The sequence below is a fragment of the Haplochromis burtoni genome, unplaced genomic scaffold (genome assembly GCF_018398535.1).
Source record: "Haplochromis burtoni strain Fernald_Lab_line unplaced genomic scaffold, NCSU_Asbu1 Contig_113, whole genome shotgun sequence".
NCBI classification, from domain to species: domain Eukaryota; kingdom Metazoa; phylum Chordata; class Actinopteri; order Cichliformes; family Cichlidae; genus Haplochromis; species Haplochromis burtoni.
This window is the reverse complement of record NW_024582474.1, coordinates 819,863-837,773: the sequence shown is the minus strand read 5'-3', so window position 1 is coordinate 837,773 and position 17,911 is coordinate 819,863. Positions and strand designations below refer to the sequence as shown.

The 17,911-nt window shown below is 42.3% G+C and overlaps 2 protein-coding genes across 3 annotated transcripts in view; both read left to right on the top strand.

Moving 5' to 3' along the window:
* Nucleotides 1–988, top strand: part of xrcc4 (X-ray repair complementing defective repair in Chinese hamster cells 4) — a 44,463-nt gene extending 43,475 nt beyond the window's left edge. The window contains exon 8 of the mRNA XM_005928982.3: nt 54–988. Within this exon, the coding sequence (XP_005929044.1) occupies nt 54–156 (103 nt within the window). The 3' untranslated portion in view covers nt 157–988. The remainder of the gene's footprint in view (nt 1–53) is intronic.
* A 3,095-nt stretch (nt 989–4,083) lies between these two features.
* Nucleotides 4,084–17,911, top strand: part of LOC102304980 (versican core protein) — a 31,536-nt gene continuing 17,708 nt past the window's right edge. The window contains exons 1-7 of one of the 2 annotated variants that reach the window (XM_005928981.3): nt 4,084–4,293; nt 5,697–5,774; nt 6,750–7,172; nt 9,692–9,866; nt 10,298–10,425; nt 10,843–11,139; nt 15,398–16,102. In XM_005928981.3, coding sequence (XP_005929043.1) covers nt 5,708–5,774; nt 6,750–7,172; nt 9,692–9,866; nt 10,298–10,425; nt 10,843–11,139; nt 15,398–16,102 — 1,795 coding nt within the window. In that variant the 5' untranslated portion in view covers nt 4,084–4,293; nt 5,697–5,707. Of the gene's footprint in view, nt 4,427–5,696; nt 5,775–6,749; nt 7,173–9,691; nt 9,867–10,297; nt 10,426–10,842; nt 11,140–15,397; nt 16,103–17,911 lie in introns of both variants that reach the window. The other variant, XM_005928980.3, reaches the window with a different exon arrangement.

Genomic DNA, 17,911 nt, shown 5'->3' with positions numbered 1-17,911 from the left:
GTGTGTGTGTGTGTGTGTGTGTGTGTGTGTGTGTGTGTGTGTGTGGTTGACAGGAATGACTCCCCTGCAGGATCCAGTAAGCATCAGACTCCCCGGCTCTCTGCAGATGTTGCTGCAGCAAGTTCTGCAGTGGAAGACCTTTTTGAGGAATTCTGATGTTCCACGTCTGCACCTTATAGACGTAGACAAGACCACAGCAGTGAAATGCCAAGGCATCATATTTTTATTGTGATTGAATGCATCTAGTGCTGTATCTATATGGAAGGATAAAGCACTGCAAAAAAAGGCGTTCAATGGATGCTGATGAGAGAAATGCTTGGTGATTCTTTATAGAGCACTGTAGAGGTTGCTTTTTTTTTAGTAAAGTACACTAATGACCAATGTTTGGAATAGTAAAAATAATAAACATGTTTTTATCAAAGTTTACATTAGCTCAGGACTTCTTTGAAATGTATATTTTTCTGATATACTTTGCAGGCTACACATCAACAACTAATTTTGATATTTGTGTAAATAAAAAGTGAAAGCAAATAGTTAATGGACTGATTCTTACATAATTTTCTACTCTTCTGGAGCACTTAAGTGAAGCATCTATAAAGCACTTTTAGTGCTTTCTGTCTAACATTCACACTCCGATGGATACATCAGGGTTAATATCTTGCCCCAGGATATTTGGCAAGCCACCAACCTTTTGATTAGCAGAACTGATCTAACTCCTAAGCCACCCGGGCTGTAGCTTAGGACTTGAACAGCCAGGGATCAAACCCACAACCTATTCATCAATACAATTACAATTACTTTTTTTAAATTTGTCACATACACAGTATAACATATAGTGAACATGCAGTGAAATGCTTGTGTCCTGAGCTGCAGACAGGCTGCAGCTGTAGCCGTGCCATTCCAGGGCTGGTTTTTAGCAGTAAGGATACCCACCTGGTATCGTGTATAATCTGGGTTGTCTGTGAAGGTTCTCAGTCATCCAGGTCATCGTAGTCAAAGGAGCTTGCAAAGAAAAGCGTCTGGACTTCTTTAAGTTGCTTGAAGACGTTTCACCTCTCATCCGAGAAGCTTCTTCAGTTCTAAGGTCAAATGGTGGAGAGTCCCAGATATAAACCTAGTGGGAGTAAGAGGGACAAAAGGACCCCCTGATGATCCTCTAATCGCCTGAGCCAAGGTGTGAAACTGGGTGTGGGTCCCAATCAGCCAGAGTTTCGGGTGTGTTCATTGTGAAACCTGGCCCCACCTTATCATGCGAATTCCTGAGGTCAGATGGCCCAGGATGTGAGTGGGCGTTAAGGCGTCTGGGAAGGATCTCAAAACTGGATTATAGATGGCAGAGAGTTGGTGTCGTAAACCCCCGCCTCTGTTCAAAGATGGTCGCTCACAGTGGACATAGATGGCTTCTTTCACTCCTCTTTCAAACCATCTGTCCTCTCTGTCCAAAATGTGAACATTGGCATCCTCGAAAGAGTGTCCTTTATCCTTAAGATGCAGATGGACTGCTGAGTCTTGTCCTGTGGAGGTGGCTCTTCTGTGTTGTGCCATGCGCTTGTGAAGTGGCTGTTTGGTCTCTCCAATGTAGAGGTCTGGGCATTCCTCGCTGCACTGTACAGCATACACCACATTGTTAAGTCTGTGTTTTGGCGTTTTGTCTTTCGGGTGAACCAGTTTTTGTCTGAGCGTGTTGCTGGGTCTGAAATGCACCGGGATGTCATGCTTGGAGAAAACTCTCCTGAGTTTTCTGATACACCGGCTACATAGGGGATGACAATGTTGTTGCGTCTGTCCTTCTTATCCTCCCTCGCTGGTGTCTGGTCTTCTTTTCTGTGCCTCTTTGCTGACTTTAAGAACGCCCATTTAGGATAGCCGCACGTTTTGAGTGCTTCCTTTACATGTGTGTGTTCCTTCTTTTTTCCTTCAGGCTTAGAGGGAACATGTTCTGCCCGGTGGTGTAGGGTCCTAATTACTCCAAGTTTGTGTTCCAGAGGGTGATGGGAGTCAAAGAGGAGGTACTGGTCCGTGTGTGTGGGCTTCCGGTAAACTTCGATGTTGAGGTTGCCGTTCTCTTCAATGTGCACAGCGCAGTCCAGGAAAGGCAAACAGTCGTCCTTTGTGTCTTCCCTGGTGAACTTGATGTTTTTATCCACAGCGTTAATGTGCGCAGTGAAGGATTCCACTTCTTGTGTCTTGATTTTGACCCAGGTGTCGTCCACATATCTGTACCAGTGGCTGGGTACTCTTCCTTTGAAAGAGCCAAGAGCCTTCCTTTCCACTTCCTCCATGTAAAGGTTGGCTACAATAGGTGACACGGGGGAGCCCATGGCACAGCCATGTTTTTGTCTGTAAAAGCCTTCGTTGTATTTGAAATATGTAGTGGTGAGGCAGAGGTCTAACAGTGTGCAGATCTGATCGGGTGTGAAGTTGGTCCTTGTGGATTTTAGGAAGTCCATAGATGCAGGGTATGGCATCCCCTGGGTAAAGGCGGTGATATGTAAGGCGGTCAATAATTTTGTCCTTTTCAAAGTCTTGAAGGCAAGCTATAACTTTCTTTTTGTAGCTGCTTGTGGGGTCTCGCTTTAAGGCTTCGTAGGTATTGTTGTCACTGAGGAGAGTAGTGATCTTTGTATGGTAATCTGTAGTGTTTAGGACCACGGTGCATCTTCCCTTATCAGCTGGTAAAACAGTGCATTTCAGACCCAGCAACACGCTCAGACAAAAACTGGTTCACCCGAAAGACAAAACGCCAAAACACAGACTTAACAATGTGGTGTATGCTGTACAGTGCAGCGAGGAATGCCCAGACCTCTACATTGGAGAGACCAAACAGCCACTTCACAAGCGCATGGCACAACACAGAAGAGCCACCTCCACAGGACAAGACTCAGCAGTCCATCTGCATCTTAAGGATAAAGGACACTCTTTCGAGGATGCCAATGTTCACATTTTGGACAGAGAGGACAGATGGTTTGAAAGAGGAGTGAAAGAAGCCATCTATGTCCACTGTGAGCGACCATCTTTGAACAGAGGCGGGGGTTTACGACACCAACTCTCTGCCATCTATAATCCAGTTTTGAGATCCCTTCCCAGACGCCTTAACGCCCACTCACATCCTGGGCCATCTGACCTCAGGAATTCGCATGATAAGGTGGGGCCAGGTTTCACAATGAACACACCCGAAACTCTGGCTGATTGGGACCCACGCCCAGTTTCACACCTTGGCTCAGGCGATTAGAGGATCATCAGGGGGTCCTTTTGTCCCTCTGTGGGGGGTCACTCCCACTAGGTTTATATCTGGGACTCTCCACCATTTGACCTTAGAACTGAAGAAGCTTCTCGGATGAGAGGTGAAACGTCTTCAAGCAACTTAAAGAAGTCCAGACGCTTTTCTTTGCAAGCTCCTTTGACTATAATCTTGGTTAGACTCTCAGTGTGTATTTTGTCATCTCTACAGGTTTAGGATAATTTGACTTTAAAGATTTATATGGTTTGAATGAATGCTTGCTGTAATTTTCTACACAAAAATAATAAACAATGTTCACTGTGTCATAGGACAGCATTTAAGTGGAAACTAAAATATTGGAAGAAAAAGATTCTCACATTTAATTCAGTGTCACTTTTATAGTGCCTAATCACAACAGCAGTCGCCTGATATTGTAAAGACCCTGCATTGATATTCGTAATTTGAACATGAACTGCAGAAGCACCTGGCTCTCTATTAAAGTGCATAAAACACTACTCCACAGTCCGTACAGGTGTTCGTTGAACGTGTGTGTGTTCGTGATCTGCTGATTAGCGTTACGGACTCCTCCACAGTGTTGAAAAGTCAATCATACTGATTATTGAGTTAAGACAGTTTTTGCCTTGCCCCCCCCCCGGAACACCCTTCATTGTAACCTCCCCCTGTTCTTACTGATACACTTGTCCAGATGTTAACTTGTCGTCACTTAACCGATTAAATACATTGCAGACTGTGTTCCTACAGAGTGCGAGAACAACATTACTAAACAAATCACACTCGTTAAAGGAATATGAGGCAGTTAGGGTTCCAAAGCCATCCCGCCCAGGAGTCAGGTCTTTCTGCCAAAGAAAAGTCTCTCCCTTTCCTTCATTTCTCCAAATTCAGCCGATCTATACTTTGCTCTTTTTTGTCCCACTCAGATCTCCTTCCGCCCCCCCAAGTCCCTCCCCCGTTTTTACGTTACTTTAGGGATTGTGCGCTCCTCCTCTTCTTAAATATCAAGATAATAACGCGTGCAGAGTGGATTTGAACTTCCAGCCAGACCAGTGAAGTGGGTGAGTACAGTGGTCTGAAAAATAAGCACGCTCACACTCCGCGGATCATTTGGAGTCTCCGGCAGTTTCATTTGGAAAAGTTTTAAGTGATCAACCCGAAACGAGCCAGCTGGACTTTGGATACACTTCCAAGGTTGTATTTCATTATTATAATTATAATAATCATAATAATTATTATTATTATGTTTATTATAATTATAATAATCATAATAATTATGATTATTATTATGTTTTCTCCGTGGCTCACCTGATGTTAACTAAGGGTAATATTTGTGTGGTTATTTAGCGATATTACTCTAATGTCAGTGTTTTATTCCCATATCAGGAGCTGCTTTTTAGGTGACGGGAATGTTCCCACACTAGTAGATTCAAGTAATTAGACTCATTGATAAAATTGAGCCAGGGACCAATTACGTCCCCTCAACCAGCTGATTGATCACTTGATAAGCGGTATCACTGCAGCAGCCTCAGTGAAGCCCTGGGACAGCTTAGCACACACGTGGTTTCAGAAGCAGCGCTTTTCTCTTGTTTTTGAATTATTTTTAATAATAATAATTATGCAAACTAGAGCTATGTAAAGCATTAAAGCAAAACCTAAATGTGATTCACCGACACGAAGTGTCCTAATAAGATTAAGAAAGGTTTAGTTTCATAATTACTCAGAGACAGTTATCTGTATTTATGAATTAATTTATTTTTATTTAACGTTGAAATAGAACAAATAGTACTTTATATAGTCCAGGCAATGTGGATTCCAGACATACATGTCCTAGTTCATGCAATAATGGAAGAAAATTGGGAAAACATGTTATTCCATTATGTCTGTTCATTTATTTTAGTTAACAGTGATTCAAAACTGTAGGTTATATGAGCTACAATAAAACATTTGATTTTATTTCTATGAGATTAAGTGAGTAAAGAAAAATAAGATTTTAAAAGCCTAATTTTGTCCAAGTGAAACTGTACTATAGATTACTGAAATGCTGCATAAAAATCCACTTCACCTGGAAACACAGTCTAGTCTTTTCATTTACAGTCTAAGACTACAGCGCAGCAGTATTTGTGCTCGTCTGCACTAACACTACTGGTTGATATTCCTGTACAACCTACTAATCTAATAATTAATGGCTTGATTGGTCAGTTGAGACTAATTGACTACAGTTTAGAGGGTATTACTAATTTTTAAAATCATTTTAGGTTATGCTACTAGGTACTACACTAGACTGCACTTTCTGTGGTTTGTGGTCACTGTGTCACTTTATGTTTAAAAAAAAAAGCTTATCTCATTCGAACATTATAACACATATTAACTAAAGTTAACTGTAGTCTTACAGTAGGCTAATATTTGGCATTTATTATAAGGTCCCACACTGACTGTCACTCCTTTTTTTTCTTTCTTGCAGATACTGTTGAGATGATTAAACACATCCTTATACTCCTGCTCTGTCTTGTGTGTCTGTGTTCACCCCGTCCTCAGCCAGGTAAGTTGAGTCTAGCAGGATATGATGATTTTGTAGCTGAATCCAAACTTTGTAACCCGCCCTGGTGCTTTCTCTCTGACGTAGCTGTAATTACGTGCCAGATTTGCAGATCCAAGACTGACAAAGTGGAAAATTATTATACTCTCAACACAACACAAATTCACTTTGCATACACACTTAACCAGCATTCCCTGGTTAAGTGTGTATGCAGTCACACACACACACACATACACACACACACTCTTTCACTTGTTTTTTTTTCCCATTTTCTTCTTGCAGCTGAACGCTCCCACACTTTCTCAGAGCAGGTATTAGTCCAATACTTCTGCAGATTCCACGGTTGTTTATGCAGGTTAAACATATATTTCCATATAGAATTTCAATTCTCCAAATGGATTTATAGTTGAACTCCACAGAAACTGCTTTCCTGCTTTGAACCAAACCCTGCTCAGGTGTAGCTGGTCACTACTCTTGCTTTGAGATTGATCTGCAGCTATGTGTATATTGAGATCAATACAGCCATTAGGCCATGGGCATAGACTTCTGGGTATGACACATGGGCCTGAGGGGTCTGGTACTTAGCTATTGGCAGCAGATCCTACTTTTCCTGATTCTATTTTGGGTCCTGAGAGCTAAGGAGTGGGTCGCTGTGGATCAGTGTTTCATTGGATGGGAAGTGACGTTGATTCACTGCATTGGGCCTCTGTCTTGTATTTTTGGAGCCAGACATGATCATATTTAGACAGGGTGGAGTACTAAGTTATCAGCTAATGTCAGCAAGCTGAGTTAGCTAGCCTCACACAAAGACGCGGTGTAACACACAGACAGAAATAGCAAAACTAGTAAAATACTGGAATTGCACTCATGAAAAGTGGAGTCTAGACTTCTTAGTTAGGTTGTACGTCCATTAAAATGCTACAAAAAGCATTGCTTTTATTCATTTTAGACTCAAACTGGTTCCTGTTTTCCTTCCAGCACCTCCAGAGATGGCAGTGAAGATGGAGGAGAAATTGGCTGTAGCTGGCTCTCTAGCAGACACAGTGGTGCTACCGTGTTACTTCTCCATAACGCAAGCTTATCCCAGCAGCTCCGCACAAGCTCTGACGCACACCCCTACACCTGCGCAAACTCACAGCCAGAGCTCTGATGACTACGGCAGGATCAAGTGGACGAAGCTAGATGGGCAGGAGGAGAAAGTGGTGCTGGTGGCCCAGGGACTGGGAGTAAAGTTGGGGCATGGCTTTGAGAGCAGGGTGTCAGTGCTCAGCTACCCACAGTGGTTTGGAGATGCTTCTCTGGTGATAGGGAAGCTCAGGGCCAGCGATGCTGGGTTATACCGCTGCGAGGTGATGCATGGGCTAGAGTCCACTCAGGTCACAGTCATCCTCACTGTCAGAGGTGAGTAAAACATACAGGAACACTAGCAACTCACCATTTTATAGTCAGATTAGGAGTCTGTATGCAAGTCTACAAACTTCATTGTCTGTATCCAGATGTGCCCAGCTGGCAGAGACTTCAAAGTTGAAGGTGTCGCCAAAAGTATTGACTGAAATGTGTACACGTGCCATTTTCTTTAAAGTGCCCTTCCTCTCTGGTCATTGTAATGGTCTGTTTTCTAATCCATCTGCTGAAAGAGGAAAGATTCTCTGAGATGACCTAAAAACGTTTAGGCAACTAGTCCAAAGCTAACTGTGTCCATCAAACACTTTAATCCAGTGTGATGTGGAAACCTAAAGTCTGCTTTACACAAACACTCGCACCAGTCCCAAAAAGCTGATTCTGTTCATCGTAGCGTTTTCAGTGGGAGAAATGTTTCGGTATCATCCAAGTGACTTCTTCAGTCTCAGCTGACTGCAAGTTTCCCAACCTCATAAACAGTACATTTGCACAGTGACTGAAACTAGCACCACTGGCAAACAATGGGCTGGGAGGTCTCACATCAGTCTTTCACTCATTCAGGAGACATCTTGTGTCTTGTTGTGTGTGCTACAAAGATATTACCACTATTTTAAGCAGTGTGCTGTATTGTGAGGAGAGAGTGTTTTAAAAAACAACAACATATGCTGGAGATCCAGATCTGCATTATTTGCAGCCTAGGAGAGTGGCCAGCATTCATTTTTAAAAAGTTTAATTCTGATTTTTTAAAATTCTCAAAACACAACCTTTCAATTTTAGACAAAACTTTATTTAACACAGGCATCACTAAAGTCAAAGCATGGTGGACAAAGAAATTCACAGGACTGGGAGCCACTGCGATAGAGGGAGGGGTGTGTTATTTCACAAGCTCAGGTAGAAGGTGTGTATGATTGCAATGGTGAGTGAAAGGAGAAGGGTAAGAGGGCGAAGCAAGGCTACAGAGAGGGGTGGTTCACTGGGTGAGTGGGTGAGTGATGAACGAGCAGATGTCCGACGTCCTCTTTTCCACAGCGGGGGTAACTTGCAGCAAGCAGGAGGGCAGGCAAGTGAGATTTCAGGCTTACTCCAGGAAACCTAGAGGTAAGACCAGTGGCAGCTGGTAGGTAGCAAGTGGGCGAGGAGGACCAGCATCAGAGGGAATTCGGTTCTTAGTGGAGATGAGTGAATGCTGATACAAGGATGCAAAACTGGAAACACAGAGCAATGTTACACAGGGAAATGAGTATGCTAACGGAACATGGAGACATAAGGAAAGGTGGACCTGGGAACTAGAAACAAAGCCTCAGGAGCAGAATGGAAAATATTCCAGAATACCAAAACACACCAGATCTTGACAGTACCCCAAGAGTCACCTCCAGGCACTGATCAGACACAGACCTGCAAAGACACTCGTAGAAGAAAGAGATTAAAGAATGGTCAAGGATGAATGCCCGCAGGACCCAGGAATGCTCCTACGGGCAGTACCCCTCCCAGTCCAACATGAACTGATTGCGCTGGCCTTGCTGACAAACGTTAACGAGCCAGCAAAAGTCATAGGCCGGGTGGCTGTCGATGAGCCCGGTGGGTGGTGGGGGAGGATCGCATAGAGGGCACAGTTGACTGGAATACACCGGTTTGAGTCGAGACACATGAAAGGTGGAATGACTGCGCAGTGATGGGGGCAACTTGAGTTTGACAGTCATGGGACTAATTACAGAGTCTATTTCATATGGACCCATAAAACAAGAAGCTATTTTTTGGGTTAATGATTTTAATGGTAAATCTTTAGTTGGAAGCCATACTGACTGGGTAAGTAACTGGGTGCAAGGGAGCAATGGCAATCAGTGTACTTTTTGTTGTGGTTTTAAGCAGAGTCCCCCTGGTTTGAGTCCAGACCTGCTGACTCATTTGGAGGTAATGTAAAAGTAATGCTGCTCATCACCCTGAACACACCATCCCCACTGTGAAACATGGTGATGGCAGCATCATGCTGTGGGGATGCTTTTCTTCAGCAGGGACAGAGAAGCTGGTCAGAGTTAATGGAAGGAGCTACATACAGGACAATCCTGAAAGAAAACCTGTTGGAGGCTGCAAAGGACTTGGGACTGGGAAGGAGATTAACCTTCCAGCAAGACGATTATCCTAAACATACAGCAATAGCTACAATTGAATTGATTAGATCAAAGAATATTCATGTGTCAGAACGGCCCGGTCAAAGTCCAGACTTAAATCTCATTGAGCATCTATGGCAAGACTTGAAAATTGCTGTTCACAGATACTCTCCATCCAATCTGGCTGATTGGCTGTTGATTTTGTTTTGATTTTAAGTTTGATTTCCTGATATGTAGATTTGTTTTTCAAGCATGAACTGAAACCTTGACTTTTGGATATTCATAATTTTGGTCGTATATGTTGGTATTTTGTCTCGAGGACCTTCAATAATGGATCTAAAATTATGTTGATTTAATAAAACGCTATTGAAGGCATCCATATATTCCTGATTGTTGATAACCCTCCTGCAGGTGTGGTGTTCCACTACAGAGCTAACAGCAGCCGCTACAGTCTGAACTATTCTGAGGCTGTGGAAGCGTGCCACTCTGTAGACGCATCCATCGCTACACCTGAGCAGCTGACGGCTGCTTTTGAAGATGGCCTCGACCAGTGTGATGCGGGCTGGCTTGCAGACCAGTCAGTTAGGTATGTTCCTACATTTCTTTAAACAAATAATCTCAAGTTTAATGTCCCTCGTAATTTCATGATAAATTAGCAGATAAAATAACCGAAATTCAAAAGTTGAAGTGCCATTTTGAATCTCAGCGAGCCCAAATGTGATGGTAAATCAAGTGCGGTAGGCCAACTCTGCCACACCAACCCTCTGTATTTCCTCCTTCATTACATCCATGGATCTTCTCTGAGACTCTGCACTTAAGTCACATTTTCGTCGTGTGCAGTTCACTGTGTTGGTGCACAGAGGCAAAATTACAAAAACTGTTATTGTACACGTACTTAGGGACCCAACTATAGAACATGAAAACCGAATAAGCAAATAAATGTGACCTCTTTAAATATCAGATCATTTCTTGCTCTGCTTTTAAAAAATATTGTCATTATTATTGTTCATTTTTCAGATATCCAGTCACAGTGACCCGTCCAGGCTGCGAAGGTAATCTAAAGAATCGGCCAGGTGTGAGAACCTACGGCATCCGTGACCCCATGGAGAAATATGATGTGTACTGTTACGTAGACAAACTACACGGTAAATACACATGCAAGACACATACATACTGAAATACAGAATTATAGAGGCAGTGGTTAGCTTAGCTTAGCATTAAGTGTTTAGCAGAACACTTTTCTGAAGTTAAAATTTCAACCTTGTAGCTCCTCCACTAGTTTCTGCTAGTCTGCTGCGGCTCTATACCAGGGGTGGGGAACTCCAGGCCTCAGGGGCCGGTGTCCTGCAGGTTTTAGATGTGTTCTTGAAACAACAAAGCTGATTTAAATGGCTAAATTACCTCCTCAACATGTCTTGAGGTTCTCCAGAGGCCTGGTAATGATAATAATCATTTGATTCAGGTGTGTTGATCCAGGGTGACAAATGTAATTCATTTAAAACATCAAGTAAAAAGACTGTGGTTAGCTGTAAACTGACTTTGTGTATCTGCTCTGTCTGTAGGCGAGGTATTCTATCCTACTTCCATCAGCAGTAAGCTCACCTGGCAGCAAGCAAGGGAAGAGTGCGAGAAGCATGATGCCGTGCTGGCATCGCCCGGTCATCTGTTTGCAGCCTGGAGGGCGGGGCTAAACCGCTGCGACTTTGGCTGGCTATCTGACGGCAGTGTCCGTTACCCCATCACCATCCCCAGGACTCAGTGTGGAGGAGGCCAGTTGGGGGTCCGCACACTTTACAAGTATGAAAACCAGACTGGTTACCCAGACCCCACTGACAGGCACGGGGCTTTCTGCTTCAAGGGTAAGACAGAAACACACATTGATCCAAACTGGACAGTAATTTACTCTGCTCATTTTCTTATTTGCATGAACTTAGTCTTGCAACAGAGCGGTCTCATATCTATTAAGTGTTTATCCCGTTATCTAGTTTCAAAGGGTGAAAAAGGCTGCGTAATAAACAGTTTTAAAAAGCATGTCAGTTTTGGCAGCTTCTTTCATTTAAGCCACAGACATCGAGCTGGTTTCACAGGACAGGAGTCTGTCACTGTTATTTAAGGGTTATTTTACCTTATATAAATATTAAGCACATTGACACGTCTGTGCTTGTGATTTGGCGCTATATCAATAAAATCAAATTGAATTGAATCGAATAGTTGAAGTCTCTGCATCCTAGTTGACTTTTGAAACTCCAAAAACCACAAGCTTTAATTACAGATACAGTCCCGCTCAGGACCTTTGCAGGTCACAGAGCAGTGTTTCACAAGGCACCGAGTCTCAAAGGTAATAATAATTTGGAGATCTATAAGCATGTATGTGCAAATTGTTTGGTCATATTTTAATGAGGAATTCTGCTTAGAGCAGTTGTGTCTTTAGATGCATTGTGTAACCTGGTTAAGAAAATTAATATTACAGATAAAAAATTAAGACAAATTACAAAGTGTATGGAATCCAGGTCCATGCTGCACTGTTGAGCTTGCAATACTCGCCCTCCTCCAAACATCCACAACACTTTGACAAGAAAAGTCTAATTTGGTCAATAAACACTGAGGTGTCACAATCTGCAACCTCTTAAAAGCCGAGTAAAAAGAAGTTACAAAGAACAAACCCAACCAAGAGAAGAATGATCTCTTAGTAGCCATGTTAATGGTGGGCCATGTTTTTTACGAGGGGAAAAACCCAGCACGTGCACTCTAACACAGATGGAACAGAAACAGGACAGGTCCCTAATGTTTCACAGCTGGGACCCTGCCCAAACTCAGACAGACAGACGGAGGAGATGTAAAAGAGGGGGATTTCTCCCATAAGTGACATCATTGTATAAAAAGCACAAAACTTTAACAGTGAGCCCAGCTCAGTCTGCAGTGTGAAGTTGCAGCATCAAGTATGAGGCACTAAACATAATTTCACTCACTTGCCTTTCTGAACATGAAACCTGTGTAATGTGCTTTACCAAGACTTAAGTATAGTGGCAGGACTGCAAGAGAAAGTAAATGTACAGTGACGGTGTACGGACAGACCCCAGCCAGATGGTTGAAGCTCGCCAAATACATGACATCATATCTGGGAAGGACTTAACATGCAGCCAGGGTCTCCTTCACTGTGCAAAAAGACAGACTCAGCCACAGTTAAAGCACAAGTCTGCAGGCAATTCACACCTTTAGCAAGCTCTTTGATAGAAGCAGTAATCAAAAAATGCAGTTTAACAAGTATTCCTTCAATAAAAGTCACAATAAAGGTACAGACGTATAACAGCTTTTACTTAGTAAAAGTAGTGCAGAAACATTTGATTCAATTCAGTTCAATTTGATTTCTATAGTGCCAAATCACAGCATCGGTTGCCTCAGCATCTGCTCTGTGACTGCTTCACCTGTTCTGTTACAGACTTTCTGAGGACTTGTGTAACCCAGTGGAGTCTAACTGAATGGAGCATGACCGTAACATCATTTTCAGTTTTGTTTTAGGTTGTCAGAAAGGTATTTTCTCTAGATTATAGAGGATAATAGTGGTGTTGTACCTGCAGTATAAAGCATCATATAAGAATTAGTCCATTTACCATTATGTTGAAAAGTCTTCCTTATATGTCTCTCTAGATCTAAAATTATGGCTATAGTGCTAAAGAGAAACAGGAAAAAAGCACACTCACAAAACCCACCCAACCAAACACCCTCCTGCACATTCACACATGGAGGGGACTATGTTACATCCAGTTTATTAAAGCATTATGTATGTGACGCTCAAACCCCCCACTCACTCCCAGGACACTAACCATTTGAACTCAGCACTTAGACACATACAAAGGAATGCATTGTATGTTCAGGAGCCCTAATTGTTAGTTTTTCATGTGGTATATGCTCCATGATAACAAGGCATTAATCTTCCCTTTGTGAGGATTTATTCATGCACAGCTCTCTGAAGGTCCACTACATCATTTCTATCAGGTTGAGGTCTGGAGCACTGATTCTTTGCTTTTTCAGTTATTCTGTTGTAGATAAGCTGCTGTGTTTGGGATTATTGTCCTGTTGATGACCTAGTTTCACCCAGGCTTTAGCTGTCAGACAGATGGCTTAACATTTGACTCTAGAACTGTCACGGTCCTGGGTCGGTGACCCAGTGTTTTGGTTTTTGTCTGATTATTGATCTTTGTTTTTATCTGGAGTTTGACTGCTAGTGTGATGGTTTCTGTTTTGTATTTCTAGTTCTTAGGTTTTGGTCCCCTGTGTAGTTTCAAGTCGCTGCCCTTGAGCCAGTTGTATTTCCTGTTTTATTTTGAAGGTCCATGTCTCAGGTCATGTATTCTGCTTTGCTCCCCCGTTGTCTTGTCTAATTAGGTTCAGCTGTGTCTCACTCCTGTGTGCTATCTCCTTGTTACCTTGTGTGAATATTTAGTGGCATTTTAGGTCAGGGATAGCTCAGTAGGTAGAGTGATGGCCCCATGATCGGAAGGTCGGGGGTTCGATTCCACTGAATGGTGACCCTGAGCAAGGTACCGTCCCTACACACCGCTGCCCACTGCTTCACAGAGTGAATGGTTTAAATACAGAGAGGAATTTCCCCTCGGGGATAAATAAAGTATACGTTATTATTATTAGTGTGTGGTTACCTCTCTTCTTTGTTGGAGCATCTGTGTATCATTCTGTGTATTATGCCTGTTGGTCATCTTGTTCATCTTCCCCACTGTCTCTCCAGCTAAGTTTCCATGTTTCAGGTTATTTAGTTTTATGTTTCTAGCTTCATGTTTAGCTGTCCCCAGTTTAGGTTTTTATAGTGGTTTTGAGGTCATTCTTACAGCCGCAATAAAGGCTTATTCTCAGTTTGAAACACTCTCCTTCATCATTGTCTGCACCTGGGTCCACACCTCTTATCTCCACACTGTTTGTGAGGCAAACCGTGACAAGAAAGCAGTCTTCTCTGCTAAGATGACTGGCAAAAGTCTTCTGTGTTTTCCACTTATGAATAATCGTTCAAACTGTACAATGATGGACTTGGAAAGGTTTGGATATAGCCTTACATTATAACCCTTCCTAGACTGATTGATTACTGATGTACAATTGATAATGTGATAATGTGCAAATTGCCAAACCATCAGTATTTAAAGAGGTGTTCACACTTACTGATGATCAGATAATCAAGTGAATTTGGTTAGCAGCTTAAGTCCCGTGGAAACACAGAATTTTACGTAGTTTTTCACACACTTTCTGTATTTTGCCTCAGTTGATACGGTGTAATATGTCATGTTTTTGTTCTTTATCTGAGGTTGTATTTAACCAATTTTAAGATAATTTTTATTATGTCTTGAGGGTGTACTATTTTTTCTGGGGACTGAAACAGCTTCATTCTTAACAGGTGACTTAATGTTTCCAAAATCAGCAATCAATCTGCTGCATTTCCTTTTATAGCTTGCTGTGTGCTAGCTGCCGTCTGACAGCTTCCCAGACTCCTGTTTCTTTATTTAATGACTCATTGGTTTTGCTGATTTCATTCTGTGAACATTTTTCACTCAGTATAAATGTTGCTTGCTTGCCTAAATGGTTTTTAACACACTCATAGTTTTCCACATTTTCCCACTGCCGGTGTTTATTTTCTACCTAATCATTCTTAACATTATATGCCAGGTTTACAATAGGATTTTCGCAAATACTCATTTGTAACTCACTGCTGCGTTGATCACTAACACTTCTTCCTTCCTAGCATTTGTTTCTGAATGACTGACAATAACATGGACAAATGGAAAAGAAAGAAAGGAGGAAATGAGAATGATTGCACTGACAGCACTGGTGTTGTTAGGCCCTTGCAGTGATTCAAACCAGTAGGGAGCGCCTCTTGCTGCCACCACATTTGATATAAAGAAAGACTTGTGAATATGGCTAGTTTTAGTGAAAATGTTGCTTCCTTACATTAGTATTATGTGTTTTGCAATTATTTTTTTTGTAGTGACTAAGAAAAAATTATGCCTTTTTCATTAACAGAGTTGCAGTTGGGCAGCACTTCTTAACTGCCGAGCTCTTTGTAGGACCCACTTCTAAATTCTTGTCTTGCTCCTGTGTTCCCCTCTTTTACAGTTAGACTGGAAGAGCCAACTACTACGAGTTCCCTGATGACTCCAATTGTGTACAAACCTGACATCCCTACATATAGTCCCCATGCTACAATAGCTTCACACGTTGAAAGAGCTGAAATCCAAGGAAAAGGACCAGAACCTGTTGGACATTCACCCACAGACAGCCCACTTACTTCTACACACACCACAGCCTCAGCAACTCTTACTACCACTTCACAAGAGCTTGTATCCGGAGATATCTTGCAGCTGCCTCCATTACCCACCTCCCGCACTCAGCCTCCACGTCTGGACATCTCCCAATTAGATCAGGCAGGACCAGGCAGGGGTGAGACCAGTGGCAGAGGGGAAGAAGGCAGCAGCCAGGGCAACTCTGGTGGGTCTGAGGTAGGAGCAACGGCAACCCCGGAGATCACATCAAGGCCTAGTAAACTTCAGGAGATCAGTGCATGGGTTGAAACGTCATCAGTTGAAGACGCCGCTGCACACCCAGTTCCATCAGAGATCCTTACACCAAAGCCAGACATCGCAGCTGGGACTACTGAAGTGGGGGAACAACCTGCAGTTGTTTTCAAAGAGGATTACACCATTAGAGCTCAAACGATATTTGACCATGAGAAGTCTCTGGACATTCCTGAGACGACATCAGCAAAACCTCCTATCCATCTCATCATTGTCGATGTGCAAAGCACCAATGGGTCAGAATCAGGTGAGCTGGGTGGGGTGAGGTTTTAAATAAGTCATGTAGTAATTTAAGTCATACTGTTAGGCCCTGGAAAGCATTAAGAGAAATGGCATATAGATGCCAGTACTGTGTTGAAAATTTGGTTGGAAGTACTGGCAAAAATAATAAGTACATGTTAGCATGTCATGTAAGCATCGTTCTCTAGAAAGAAGGAGAAGTATGATGACAAAAACACACATATGTCCATGCCAAAACATGTCTTTTTTTCTTGGCGTGATTTAAATAATAATCTATCCCACATATTAACAGGAAGCCAGCTGGCATTTAAAGCCCCCAGTATGGGGGCTGTAGAGGTAGACCTCCAGAGTGGGAAAATTTCACCATTGGCAATAAAAAGATTATTATCTAACATGTGGTGCAACGTGCCCTCCTGAATCTTGTAAAAGGCTTTGGCTGAGAACATTTATCTTGGGAATTACTTTATGTTTGTTATGTTGTGCTGTCGAGGACTGAAGAACAGCTGATTTTGTTGTCTCAGTGGAGCCACATACACCACAGCCTTGAACTTGTCTAAATACTAGTCTAAAGAGGTTTATGTGTAAACAGAAGTGTTGACACAGCTTTAAAATGATTGAGAAATCTTGAATGTAAGCACACTGATTTGCAGCACTGTGATAACAGTGCAGATAATTCAATTCAATGTTATTTATACAGCGCCAAATCACAACAACAGTTGCCTCAAGGCTTTATGTCGTAAGATAGACCCTAAAATAATACATACAGGAAAAAAACCCAGAACAGCAGAACCAGGCTCAGGGAGGGGCGGTCATCTGTCACGACCAATTTGGGTGAAATGGCGATAACAGCACCTTGCAAGTGGCTCTCCTGTCTACTGCATGTTATACCGAGGCAGCATCCATTGCGGCAGTGAAATAACACTGAAACAAACTGTAGACTGACCCGATTCTATCAACAATTTGTAGTAAGAACTTCATGTGTAAAATGGCAAAGGACACAGCTCATGGTGTGCAACCTTTTTTTTTATATGCTCACACATTTTCACACAAAACATGCTGTATTTGTAGAGCCAGATGTGGAAATGAAGTCAGTCATTGCTGTGCAGCCAGTTTGTAGTTAAACACACTGTAAACACACCACAGCACTGGAAAAAACAGGATGGGTTCGGCAAAAGACAAACACTGTATATCAACAGTCTTTCTGAACACTTTCTTTTCTTTTCACTCACACGCAAAGAGACAGTGGAGGTCTGATGGAGTGATTAGTCTGCTGGCTTTAGACATGCCTACAGAGTTTGGTCTTCAACTTTCCCATCAGGATTTCTGCACAAAGAGTTGCCAATAAACCACAAATACTGGACTGTAATAATCTTTTCTCCAGGGAACAGTTTGAGTTGCTAAAATTAACAAGTTCTCAAACAATCCCTATATTCTACACTTCATTTTCTCTTAATTCGTTTGAATTAGCACCATTACCACCAATGTTTGATTACATTAAACAGGCTAACCAAGAACTGGCAGACAGTCATGTTATTTCCCCCCCTTCTGATTAGGCTGGATATGGCCACAGTAGGTCCTGTGTTGTGTCTTTAATCTAGGTTCTCTGGAGAGAAGAGAACTTTCTCCGTTCGAATTACAACCATATCAAAAGTACATATTTATAATTAAAAAATTAAAATCACTTGCTGACAAATGTGAGATGTAGGGCGTGATTTGCAGTGAATGCAGTGGGGTTTACAGCAGTAAAACAAAGACACTGTATTTTCACCAGCTTGCTCAGATCTTTGTTTTGGCATATTTTGTGCCTGGAAATGGT